This window comes from Ceratotherium simum, chromosome 5, assembly GCF_057802395.1.
Source record: "Ceratotherium simum simum isolate JZ-2026a chromosome 5, ASM5780239v1, whole genome shotgun sequence".
Lineage (NCBI taxonomy): Eukaryota > Metazoa > Chordata > Mammalia > Perissodactyla > Rhinocerotidae > Ceratotherium > Ceratotherium simum.
In genome coordinates, this window is record NC_141904.1 from 40,647,121 (window position 1) to 40,660,739 (window position 13,619).

At 51.8% G+C, this 13,619-nt stretch overlaps 1 protein-coding gene across 1 annotated transcript in view; it reads left to right on the forward strand.

Moving 5' to 3' along the window:
• Positions 1-216: 216 nt before the first annotated feature.
• Positions 217-13,619, forward strand: part of ITGA9 (integrin subunit alpha 9) — a 331,030-nt gene continuing 317,627 nt past the window's right edge. Inside the window, exon 1 of the mRNA XM_004419499.3 lies at positions 217-623. Within this exon, the coding sequence (XP_004419556.2) occupies positions 439-623 (185 nt within the window). The 5' untranslated portion in view covers positions 217-438. The remainder of the gene's footprint in view (positions 624-13,619) is intronic.

Genomic DNA, 13,619 nt, shown 5'->3' on the forward strand with positions numbered 1-13,619 from the left:
GGATCCCCTGCGCCCAGGGCGCGGCGTGGAGGTGGGGCAGCCGGAGGCGCCCTGCCCTGGCGGGTCTCCCACTATCTCAGGCCAGGGGAGGTGCGTGGGGGGCTCTCGGCCCGCAGGGGGCGCTGCCGTGCCGTCCCGCCGCCGGCAGCCCAGGCCGCCCACCCCGCGGGCGCGCCTCTCCGCAGTCCAGAGCCGCCCGGCCCGGGACCCGCTCGCTCCAAGCGCGCAGACTTCTCGGCCGGACTGAGGACGCCGCCCGCTCCGGGCCGCGCCTGTGCTCGCCTTCGGCGCCCGCTCGGCTTACCGCCCCCGGCCCGGCACCGCATCCCGCCCGTGTCCGAGCGCAGACCTCCAGCCCCCGGGAGCCTCCCGGCCCCGCCGCCGGCGTGCTCGGCGCCCTGCTCGTGGGGCACAGGGGAGGGCGGCGGCCAGCTGGAGATGGGCGGCCCGGCGGCGCGGAGGGGCGCCGGGGGGCTCCGCGCGCTGCTCCTGGCTCTGGTGGCCGCGGGGACCCCCGCGGGAGCCTACAACCTCGACCCGCAGCGCCCCGTGCGCTTCCAGGGTCCCGCCGGTTCCTTCTTCGGCTACGCGGTGCTGGAGCATTTCCACGACAACACGCGCTGGTGAGTGCCCTCCCGGCTCCCCGACCCCGGCCCGGTCGCCCCCGCCTCAGCCCCCGGGCCAGCCGCCGCCACCTTTCCGGCCTCCTCCACGCCGCCGTCCCGAGGGGGCGATTTAAATGTCTCCGCTGCGCGCAGCTCGGCCGCGGAGGAAAGGCGGGGAGGAGGGAGGACGCCGGTCCCCGGTCCTGAGGACGTCCCTGTTGGCGCCCGGAGTTGGAGGGGGCCGGGCCGGGCGCTTCCCCGGGGTCCCAGCCTGGAGCGTGCGGGGAGAATCGCTGGAGTTGCCCCCTCGGCCTCCCAGCCTGACTCGGCTTAACTCTCTCCGTCGCAAAGTCTCTTGGCTCCGCTGCCCCCGAGGGTCCGCCGCTGGCCAGGCTGGCATCCCGAACGCCGCAGGCCCCACGAGACAGGGCACTCGAGATGCCGACTCCTCAGTTTCGGGGAACTCTTGGTGACACCCCACCCGCATCTCCCCGATTTCAAGTCTCTCCAGCGCCACTGAGCGCAGGAAGCTGAGTAACCGGAGACGCAAGGGGAATAGGCTGTGTGTGCGTGGGGAAAGTGGGGCTCCCCAGGGGCCCAGTGTCTGGGAACCCGAGGGGCGCAGTGGAGCCCAGGTGGCCCCCCTTCACCCTCTTCCAAGGCGCTCTGCGGACGTGAGCTGAGAGGGTCCAGGATGTAGGGAAGGAGGATGGACCAGGACCCGGAGTGCTAAGGCTGGTGGGTGATTTCTGGGGCAGCCTGGGCCTCATTTCACGTGGGTCGTCTGACCTGGAGACAAGCACCAGAAGCGGTAAGAGAGGGATGTGGTTCTGTAGAGCTCAAGGAGTCTAGTTGCCCCTTGCGTGTCCCCCTAAGTATCCCAAGGGGTGGGAGCTCTCCCCCATTGAGCACTATCAGCTAAGGGGTGCAGAGCTTGTGTCCAGCCCCAAAGGAGAAGCACTGAGGGGAGGCTGATCCCTCCTTGACCTTTTCTTCTGGACAAGAGGGAATGCAACAGCCACACAAGGCTTACGTCTTCATCAGAGAGGCTGGGATAGTTCCCCTATTTAAGGTCATGCCCCAGTGGGGGCCTAGGTAACAACTAGTCTGGGATTGATTTTATTGTGTGGTCGGCAGGGGTTGCAGGCTGGGGGCAGGTCAGTGATGTGTGTGTTCTAGCATGTAGTTCTGCCAGAGAGTTACTGCTCTGAATTGGACTGAGGCTGATGGAAAAGGGAGGGTTTGTAGATCCGAGTCCTCAAGCATTCCTGGAAAAGCGAGGACTCGGTGACCAGCCAGCCCATTAACAATCGGGCTGTTTAGGAGAGCTGCCTCCTAGAGAACCAGTTTTTAAAGTCCTTGTGTCGCTCCTGTCCAGTTCCACATCTCCCTGCCTACCATTTACCCTAGTTGCTGAGTTTGAGGCCAGACTGTCTTTTCTTGCACTTGCCAAACCCCCTTTTTAAAGAAAAGCAGGCTGAACACCTTTTCTATATCCTCCACACTCAGAGGCCACTGTGGGCTTTGGGTTTGGTGGAGAATGCAGCCTGGGCAGAAGCAGCTGGAGAACACATCCCAAAATCCTACGCTGGGCTCCTGGACCCTGTGACCTCGGCACAAAGCTTGTGGGAGAGCTGTCAGAATAGAAGGGCTGCTCTGGGCAGAGGGCTGCTGAGGAGAGGCAGGCAGGGGAGCTGGAGCATGGTGTGGGATCTGCAGCTGCGGGGCTCGTGTGCCTTGGAGCTGTTGAAGCTCTTTGACAAAGGAGGGGTGCCAGGACCCTCTCACCTGGATTTGGATGGGCCACAGGTCAAAGCTGCCCCAGCTGGGGAACTACTGGGGGTAGTCAAGAGCAGATCTGATATAGGAAAAGAGTTCAGCCTGCTTTGTTTTAAAAAGGGGATGAGGAAGAATTGTGCAATGTGAAAAGATTTGGCAAGTGCAGGAAAGGACGGTCTGGCCTTCAACTCAGCACCCAGGGTAAATGGCAGAGGGTGTGGAACTGGACGGTAATGCTGCTGCATGGCCTTGGTGCCAGTGGAGATGTGGCACAGATATTCCAGGGGTCTGTAGGAATCCCTGCAGCCAGGCTGCTGGTCTCAGAAGTGCCCTCTGCTTCTGATGCTGGGTGGGCTGCTCTTTCTGTTGAAGCGCTTGTCCCTATGGTTTTTCGGGTACCAACTAGACTCGACTGAAATATTTTTAAAGCAAATTTTTTCTTCCCTTTTTTCCCCCATACTGCCTTAATTTCATCTTAGTTTTTGCTTATTTCCCTGATTTCTGTCATCTTGCTGCTTTTTCCAAGTATTTTCCTCCCTGTCTTTTCTCTTTTCTTTTTTTTTTTGTGAGGAAGATCAGCCCTGAGCTAACATCCGTGCTAATTCTCCTCTTTTTGCTGAGGAAGACCGGCTCTGAGCTAACCTCTATTGCCAATCCTCCTCCTTCCCCCCACCCCCAAAGCCCCAGTAGATAGTTGTATGTCATAGCTGCACATCCTTCTAGTTGCTGTATGTGGGACGCGGCCTCAGCATGGCCCGAGAAGCAGTGCGTCGGTGCGCGGCCGGGATCCGAACGCGGGCCTCCAGTAGCAGAGCGCGTGCACTTAACCGCTAAGCCACGGGGCTGGCCCCTCCCTATCTTTTTTCTCTCCTCTCCCTTTCCTCCGATATTCTTTGTTCCAGACCTTGAACATTACTCTCTGATTATGTTGCCCAGTGTTCATAAGCTGTGGCCTTTGAAGCAAGAGACTTCCAGCATCTCCTCCTTTTTCTTTTTCTAGAGGCTAGACTTAATGCGAGGCTAAAGAAACTTCCGCCAAAGGCTTCTCACTTGCACAGACCCTTACCAAGGCTCTGTGCCTAATTTTATACTCATTTTGTATTAATTTTATTAAAGGTAATCACCCTAAATTTATAAGATTCAGGCCCTGTGGAATCTGGATCTACCCTAGGTCTTTACCTTAACTTTCAGCTCGGGGGTTGGTTGATTGACTTAGTGACTGATTGTTGGTCTCTTCCTACCTCACAGTCCCTGGGCCCTGGATCTTTTAGCCCTGCTTGAGGGACACATAGGTTGTTTCTAATTATTCAGGATTATAAACAACAGCAGGGATAAACATCCTTTTAACTAGAGCCTTGTGGACATCCTTGATTATTTCCTTCGAGTAAATTCCTGGGCTTAGAATTGCTGTGTCAGAGAGGAGGGAGGTTTTAAGGCATTTTCTATGCATTTCCAAAGTGCCACTGAAGCTCAAGTGTGTACTTTTGAGAAATGCATTAACTTAGGTCCTGGAATTTTGGAGTAATTTACCAAAGGGCTGCCCTGGTGCCGTGGAAGAGCATAGCAGCCTACATGAGGGGGACTTAAAGAGATCAGATAGTCAAAATGGGTCGGGAGGTAGGTGATAGACATGAGAAGAAAAAGTAATATATTGAAACTTTGAAAGGAAAAGAAGGCAAATGTTAATTAAGCCTTATATCTGGTGTCTTTCTTCTTGAGAAGAAATTACTCTTTAGCTTCTTAATTCAATACTAGTAGCTTAATAAGTTTGCTTCATGCTAATTAAACACTTTCTACAGGTGAAAGGATTTGTTGCATGTAGGGTGAGGGATGGAGAGCCCAGATCCAGGGTTGGCGTGGGCCCTGCAGGTGGTGGAGCTGAGGGTCCCCGGTGTTAAGGGCCCCCCGGGTGCATGTCACAAAGCACGTGTCTGTGCTCTGTTGGTGGAACGAGCACTTCTCTAATCCCGTAACTGAGCACTCCTATCAGTTCTTTTTAAACCAAAATTGTCCCTGAGCAGAAGGTCTTAAATCTGCGTGAGGAATGGGGGTGACCTTGCATTTCCGAGCCCTGGGGACTGAGTCCAGCTTCTGCAGTCATATTGCATTGAGAACAGAGCCCCAGACCCAGCCTCTCTAAGTGTTTGGCTTGACTGGTCCCTGTGTTACCAGGCTTTGGGCAGTGAGATTTGTCCCCATGGCCAGGTGGACCAGAATTTCCTGGGCAGTGTTACAGATGTCATTTGTGTAGTTTGGATACAAACATTCAAGTGACTCAGTTTCCTCTTTTCCAATGTCACCCAGAGCGTGTCTGCCTGCCTAGAGCTAGCTTCTCTCCTATACCGCCCACCCCCGGGTGGTCTTGCGCCCTTTGAACAACAGCGGTAGGTGCCAGGGAGCATGGACAAAGCCCGTTTCTGTCCCCTTCCGTTAGACATGGGCCCGTTCCTCAGCTGCAGGGCAGACAACTGTAACACCCTGTGATATAAATAAATGCAGCCCGGCTGCTGTCCAGCCCCCAGAGTGGGTTTCTTTCACACCTCTCCCCGTCCCTCCTCCTCTCTGCCCCAGACGCCCTGGAGTCCGAGAGGTGATGGGGTGCACAGGCTTCCTTTCCGGCGATGTGCTTCCTGCCCCATCTCCTGGGACACATCAAGATGGCTGTGCTCAGGCACAGAGCAAGTGCTCGGAAATGGAAGACGCGCCGGCTTTTTGCTTTGTTAAGGTTGTCATAGAGCATCATTCAGTGAGGAATAGGAGGCAATTCAGAGCCAAGGAGAACTTAACATCCTCAATTTGCATTAAGGTTGCGAGTTAAAAGAACAAGCCAGGAGAGTTCTGCACTGCCAGTGCAGTTGCCACTAGCCAGATGTATTGCCATTTAAATTAAAATTAATTACAACCAAATAGAATTAAGAGTTCAGTTCCTCAGGCGTACAGCCACATTTCAAGTGCTCAATAGCCACATGTGGCTAGTGGCTACTGTATTAGACAGCACACAACATTTTCATTATCACAGAAATTTCTCCTGGACAGCACTGGTTTAGAGCAATGACTTAAGTCTTAAAGGGCTAGACAAAGATCAAGAGGTGATATAAAGAAAAATCTACCTTTGACGTATTTGAATATTAAAACTGAAACAGTAGTGCTTAAATTTAACTAAAAACTAATGTGGACAGCCAAAGAGGCTGAATTCTTGCTCTTTTCATTCATCGAACATTGGGGTGCCTGTTCTGTGCTAAGGGGTAGGGATTCAAGAAAGAAAAATCTGGGGCGGCCCTGTGGCGTAGTGGTTAAGTGCCCGCGCTCCGCTGCTGGCGGCCCAGGTTCAGATCCCAGACTCGCACCAATGCACCACTTGTCAGGCCGTGCGTGGCAGCGTCCCACATAAAGTGGACGAAGATGGGCATGGATGTCAGCTCAGGGCCAGTCTTCCTCAGCAAAAAGAAAAAAAAAGGAGGATTGGCATGGATGTTAGCTCAGGGCTGATCTTCCTCACCAAAAAAAAAAAAAAGAAAGAAAAATCTACACACAATCTGAAGGATGACAAGTTTGTGGGGTTCTAGTCTTGTGTCTCAGGCAAAATGTAAGATATGGGCTCTGATGAGGGAGAAGCTTGTCCTTGGGCAGGCACGGGTTCGGAGGAGCAGAGGAGAGATCCCTGTGAAGGTAAAACCTTTAGAAGGGGGACCCTGGGATCATGGACTCCCCCCTGCCCATTTTTGTGAGGAGACATCCAGAAATGGTGGTGGCAGCTGTGCCTTCTCATAACCTCTGTGGTGGACGTCTTTGCAGAGTTCTTCTGTCCCATGCCAGGCTCTCAGGCGGGGGTGTAGCTCCACTTCCCCATCTGGATTTTCTGGAAGTGGCATTTTCAGACCTTGTTCCTGGTTCTAACTGGTCCTGCAGAGCCTTTCTCAAGCTCCCAGGAAGGGAACACATGTGTATGAGGCCCACATTCTAAGGGGACCCAGAAAATGTCTCTTGAGGTTTCCGGGGCATTTCCCCGAAGCTCTCAAGAGGTGAGGGTGCTGTTTCCTGAGCTAGTGCTGAAAGCTGGCTGGGACAGAGGCAGCTCTCTTGTCCAAGGGAGAACCTTCGAGGGCAAGAAGACAGACTCTTCTGACAAGTCACTGACAGCCCTGAGTGTGAGGGTGTGAAGCGCTGGGCCCCAGCCAGCTCTGATTCCCTGGTGACGTGCTGCTGGTCAGGAAATGGTCTTCTCCTGATAACTCTTATTGTGTCTAGGGAAAATGTTGTTTTCACATTTATTAAAAGCAGCCATGGCGTTTTCAGAAATCATTTGCTTTCAAGGGAGTAGCATGTAACTTTAAGAAATGAAAATTAATGATTCCATCAGATAGTTATTTGCTGGGCATCTACAAGAGGTCAAATGCTTTCCCAGGTGTAATAGTCTTTAGTGGAATCTTTGGGACAAGGTGGTGAGTGGTTTCCAGTTTGCTGGTCAGGGAACTGAGGCTTACCCCAGCCTCAGTGATCAACGCACATTGACTGGGGCTTTGGTCAGTTTGTGTCCTCTGGGAAGCAGATGCTAAGACAGAGATAGAAGTGCAAGCGAGTTGTTGAGGGGTGGCGTGGGGGGGGCAAGCCCTGTGAAAAGACAAGGGGGAGGAAACAGGGTTGGGCAGGGAGAGCCTCCGACTTTGATGCAGATCTGATTCAAGTCTCAGCCAACTCAACTGGGAACCCCCACCCCCACCCCCCATGATTAGTCATTGACTGTGGCTGCCTGGGAAAAGCATCAATCAAGCTGAGGGCACAGGGCAGTCCTGAAGGGGCTGCAGCTGGAGGCTGTCAGCTCACTGCCTCCTCGAGCTGAATGGCAGGAGATGATGCACACCTCCGTGGCTGCCATGGAGCCCATCAGATGTGAAGTGCTGTGTTAGGAAGGTATGAGATGTGTTCCTTGGCCTGCAGTTGTGGCTGGGGATCATTTGTGCCACGGTATCAGAGTGGGGAGCATTAGGATTGGCTGTGGGCTGTTGGAACTGGTCCAGAAGCAGACTCCAGAGCTTTCTTGCTGCCACCTGACTCACAGATGCCTCTTCCCGATGTCAGAGAAGTCGCAGGTGAGCGATGGAGGTGGAAGAGAGCTCCATCTTACCTTGAGCCATTGAGCAGTTGATGAGTTCTCGACTAGAGGGAGCAGCAGGACCTCATCCCTGGTACCTTGTGAACCACAAATCCTTTAAGCCAAGTGGTTTTGGCCACCAACCAAAGCAGAATAAAGTGTTTTATCATAACCTTCCTTTTTGCCAGAGGGAGACTTAGGAAGCGAAAGTGAATCCAAGACTGGGAAAAATCTAGAGTCTTTGAAACCACCGGCTCACTTAAGTCCCCAATTTCTGCTTTTTGGGAGGACAAAAAGGACCTCTGTTGTGTGTTTAAAGTCACAGCAGTAGCAACAGTAGCAGCAGCAGCAATACACTTACTGAGTACTTAGCACGTGTCAAGTACTGTCCTACATGCTTTATTCGTATTATCTCATTTAATGTTCCCTACAATTGTTTTAGCCCCATTCACAAAGCAGGTAGTTGAAGCACAGAGGCGTTATTTGCCCAAGTCACATGGCGAGAGGGTGGTAGAGCTGGGGACCCTGCCTTTGTCTCTCAGGAAGTCAAGGGTCTGAGTTTGGGGATTCAAGGCACCCAAGCATCTGTCGTGTGAGGTTCTGTCCTGCCTGCTTTGCTGGAAAAGTTGGAATTATGGTAGTGGTAGCTTCCCTGTGACACCCTTTGGAGGTGCTTATTCATGACCCACTGGCTACCTGTGGGGGGTACTAGGGTTCTACTGTCCAGTGATGCTTGATCACTGGGTAGACAGAGACCCCAGTGATTTTGCCAGGGACGTTTGTAGGGTCTATTCTAACATCAAGTCTGTCTGATGTTAAGACAGAAGTATCTTAGGAAAGATGGAGTGTTCTGAAATATTCCGTGTATCCATCTGACCTCCCTGGGCTGCTTTTGTCACCATCCCTCCATCAAATCTTCCTGGCTCCCACTGCTTATTTAAGAAGCTCTGTTTGGAGAGTGGATGGGGAAGGTAGCCATGGTGGCCAGTGTTTAGGATTTACCCCTGCAATTGTAACTTTATTGAGGAAACCCACACAGAGTCAGACTTTCTGCACCAGTGGCCAACAATATGAGAGAGAGAATGATTCGTGTCCCCAAAAATCTGAACATGAAAAAAGGCATGAAACGAATTTCGTCCATCTCAGCTTATCCCTTGGTGTGTTTAAGCCCAGGTGGCCTCTCGCACCCCTTCCCAACCATCTAGTGTTAAAATGCTGCAATGTGTGCAAACCCCAGAGCAGACCTGGCGCTGTCAGGACACACCAAAAGGCAGGACTGTGGAGGGTCTTTGTACCTCTTCCCTACCAGGATGGGTCCTAGAGTGTGGATGTTCCAGACTCAGGAGTGGGTTCTTCCTGGCTCTGCCTTCATTGTGACAGCCCCTGATGCCCTAGCAATAACCAAATCTGTGGTTTCTGTGCCATAAAAGGTGGGTGCTGCTGAGACACACAAGTGCATGGTGACCAAGAGGGTGGGCTCAATGTCAGCCCTGTCCCCAGCCTGACTTAACCCCCATTTAGGAGCTGTGTGATCTTGGCTAGTTACTTCAGGTCTTTGAACCTCGTTCCCTCCTGTACAAAAGAGTAGTAAGAGTTTCTGCCTCATCACGTTGTTGGGCATTAGATGAAGTCTGCAAAGCCTGGAACACAACGTGTGGCACATAGTAAACCCTTGATAAATACTAGTAGTTGTTTCTATTGTTACTCTGATCTGACTTTTGAAACTAATGGTCTTCTTCACCTGGACTTTAGATACTAAAAGGTTTGGCTTTTAGTACATTTGTTGATTGATTCATTCATTCATTTATCAAAATTTGAATGTCAATACTCAATACAGAAATGAATGAGTTGGTCTTACATAAAACACCCTCTTCATTATGTGTGGTCTGTAAAATTTTGTCATGCTCTGCCTAAATCTGCATTTTTACGTATTCATTTACATCTTGTCTGCTTTACAAAAAGGCTCTGAGATGGCTGCTGTAATTGGATTAAAGCAATTAATGTGGGACTGTAAATCCTCGAGTTTTGCATGCCTCTTCCTTCTCTCAGAGCAAATGGGAGGCCACCCTGTAATGGGGAGCTCTGGCCCTCATCCCAGGCTCCAGATAAGTCCAGGAGGTAGGCTTACACTTCCAAGGTAGGGTGACGGTGAGAATTTTAGCAAAAAAAAAAAAAGTAAATGTGTATTGACCTATTTTTCTTGGAGGAGAAAATTATCACAAGAATTATCACAAGAAAACCAACAGGAACACTTCAAGGCTTTTACTCAGATCTCCCAGAGTTCTGTAGCTTGCTCAACCTCTTGGATTTTAATGTTTACTTCATGCTCTCAGGTGGGGAAGGAAAACATTGGCCCTTTTGCCATGCCTCCTTTTCCAGCTGCCTCCTCTCAGTGCATCTGACAAGACCCAAGCCCCTGGCCGGGGCAGCAGCCTCTGAGGACCCTTCACTCCCTGACAGGGCAGCCGGTGGGGCTGATGCCTCTCTGAGAGGGGACCCTGCCTGTGCCTCTGCTCTTTACTGGTTGGCATGGAGCTCCACCTGTTTCATTCTGACTCAGCATTTTCTGGGATGGGTTGCATCCCTCTCCCTCTCTTTGTTTACTCCAACCTAGGGTTCCTAGAATAAAAATCATTATTATTGCAGCCTTCTGTGAGTCCTTCCTGTGTATCGAGGTGCTATGCGCACAGTCAGCCTGATGCAGTGGGGCTGCTACTGCTGAGGCACAGAAGCCAACTCCAGGTTTACCCAGCAAGTAGATTGGAGAGTTGTGACTTGAACCCAGGTGGGCCTGACTTAATGCTAGTCTGGCTGTTCTCAGGGCCAGCTGTGCTGCCCCTCCACCCCCGCCCCCCCCATCAAGCCTCTGTTCAAGGTATTGGGTTCCTAAGGAGAGAGAAAAAAGTGCCCTGATACTTCTTTTGGGAGCCTTTCTGTCCTTGGCCTTGGCAGATGAAAGATCCTACCCCACTCTCAAAAGCCAGGCCATCCTGGGTGCATGGCCCCCTCCAAACACTTAGCCGTCTGCCATTTCCTTTTGTGCCTCACCACTGCCCTGGACAGGGGGCCGTGCATTTGTTATCTTTGTTTCAGAGATAAGGGAGGGCCCAGTGGCCAGGGGACTTGCCCACAGCCACACAGCTGGAGAGGAGCTGGCACACTGTTCAGGGCTGTTTCTGCCACTTCACTCTGCCTTTCTCATTTCAGGGCCTCCGTAAAAGTTTGTGGTCCTCGCTGGCCATGGGGTTCCTTTGGTGGAAGGAAGGAAAACCGGGTAGCTAGAGGGCCAGTAGCAACAGTTCTCAGCTGTGGAGTTGGATAATTGGGTTGGACTCAGGAGCAACTGGTGGATGATACAGGTACCACAGCCCGGTTCCCATTAGAGGTGGCGTGCCCTAGCTTGGTGAGGTATCTGTTTCCTATTACCACAGTATTGCTGTACAGCAAACCACCCTAAACTCAGTGGCTTAAACCAATCACTATTTATTAGCTCGTGATTGTGTGGTTGGCAGTGTAGGCTGGGTACAGCTGGTGGTTCTTCTGTTCTCAGCTGGGCTCACTCCTGCATCTGTGGTCAGCTCCTGGGTTGGCTGGTTGGCTGGCTGGTTGGATGGCTTTGGCTAGGATAGCTCATCTCTGCTTCATGTCTCTTTCATCCTCTGGTAGCCTGGGCTTGTACACATGGTGTCTGGGCCATTGGCTGTGTCATTGCCAAAAGAGCAATCAGAAGTATGTGTGGTCTCTTGAAGCTTAGACTGGGAAGTCAAACCATGCCCCTTCTGTCACATTCTGTTGGCCAGTGCAGGTTACAGGGCTAGCCCATATTCAAGAGGAGGGGGAAACAGACTCCACCTCTTGATGGAAGGAGCTGCAAAGTCACATTGGAAAGGGCATGGATACAGGAAGGGTGGAGAATTACGGCTACTTTTGCAGTCTGTTACTAAAGGTGGAAGTGTCCTAGCCATTCCTCGATTTCTGTGATCTCAGCTGAGGGTCTGAATAAATTCCTGCCCAGGATGCCAGAAAATGGACTGAGGTTCTAAGGATCTGTGAGTTCCTGGGGGTGCTGCCGAGAGGCGGAGCTGGGATGAGTTGGGTGCCAAGGATTTTGGCTTGCTGCTCAGCATTCTAACATTTCTTTAAACACCAACTTTGTACCAAGTACCATGCTAGGTGCTTTATAAACATTATCTTGCTTTATAAACCTTACAAGAACTCTGATTAGATACATTTTATTCCTCCTATTTTAGAGAGGAAGAAAACTGAGGCTCAGTAGTTGAGAAACTTGTCTGTCACACAGCTTATCAGTGGTAGAGGCAGAATTTGAACCCCGTGTTACTGCTGTGCTTCTCACACTTCACCACCCTGAGTCACTTGCCTCAGAGCTTAGAATTTAGGTGGAGCTATTAGTTTAAAACCCCTAAAAAGCAGTTAGTGTCCACTGCTTAAGCACCTGGAGCCTCAGTTTCCCCAAATGTAAAAAGAGGAGCTTCTGAGACCTTCCAGGATCCAAGGCTCCAGTTGGCAAGCACTGGCACCTGAGAGTCTCCTCCCTCTGGGAGTGAGGGGTTTTGTGTGGTCAGAGGTGGCTCTCCTGGTACCAGCTCTCCCTCGGCTCAAGTCTTGGCTGTTTTTGCCCACTAATGGATGTGGAGCGATTCCCGGGGTTTCCTTGTGGTGTGGTGGACACACAGTGGTGGAATTTGACTCATGTAACTGAAACGTGGGTCCCAGGGGGAAGTTTTGGCTTGGGGATCAAAATACATGAAAGCAAACCTAATGCGTTTAAGGTTTTTAATCCCCAGTTGCTGTCCTCAATCTGGCTGTAATTTCGCCCTGTGGAATCACTGCTGTGGCATTTGTGGGGAAAGAGGGAGCCTTTGAGACACTGTCAGTTCCAGGCCTTCCCCAAGGAGGCAGCTGTGGCTCAACTCTTTTCTGCCACCTGTTCTCCAGGGAATTTACCTACAGTTTGCTCTCAGGATGTTAGGGATGGGTTTAGAGCAGGATGGGTGGCCGGACTGGAGGCTCTGTAGCCAGCTTGACCACACACAGGTCAAGCAAGGAAGTGGCTGTGTTGGAAAAGTGGGGGACACTTAACCTGCCACAATAGGAGGGAGCTTGGGGGGACTGGAAAGAGCACGCCCTTAGATATGGACACCCTGGGTTCAAATCTCAGCTCTGCCAGTCACCAGCGGTGTGACCCACCATCTCTGAGTAAAATGTGTACAAGAAGCCGCCTGACAGGATTGCCTTGAGCAAGAAATCAGACAGCCTGTGAGCATAACTGGTACTGGCAGATGAGGGGCCCACATTTCCAAATAGGCACGTGAACTACTCGTTAAGAGAGGTAAGCCTCTGGGCAACACCACGCCAGCAATGTAAATGATTTTGGGGGAGCAAGAAGGTGATGGAAATTCAGCCTGATGGGCAGGCGAAAGGCCTCCTTTCAATTCCAAACCCCAGTCTGTCCTTTGGCATGATGGAGCTTCCGAATCAGAGTTCTAAGCTCAGAGTCACCTGTAGAGCCTCACGCCGGCTTTTTCAGGTAAGGTCACGTGTGAGCATCTGGTACCAGAGGGGTACTTGATACCTGTTGGCTCCCTTTTCCTCCTCTCTGGCTGATGTGGGGTGGGCAGAATAGGGGAGGGGGACACTGCCCTCATCTGCCGGGGTGCGGGCTGCAGCTTGGCATCTTACACTTTATGGGCTCGGGCAGGTCCCGTGACCCTTTCTGGCCACCTGCTTCTCCATCTGTAAAATGGGGATAAGATTAGTGCCTCCCATAGGGTTTCGGTGAAGATTAAATGTGATTCTGCCCGTAAGGAGCCCAGCCCAGCACCTACACACGCCAGGTGCCCGATAAATGCTGGTGGTCTTTGTAATTAGAAATCCTGGGTTCTGAGATAATGAAAGGACTCTAAGATGTCTTTGAAGTTTGCGTGCGTCTTTGGGGATGGGATAGGAGAGTCTCACTTCTCAAGGGTCGTCTTTTCATACTGGCTTCAAATGAACATGATTATTTGTAATCAGTGTGCACTTCTTATACTATAGCACTTCTTATGCTATAAATTACGTGGAGAGCTTTTTAAAATGCACGTTCTGATTTAGTGGGCCGGGGATGGGACCTGCGATTCTGCATG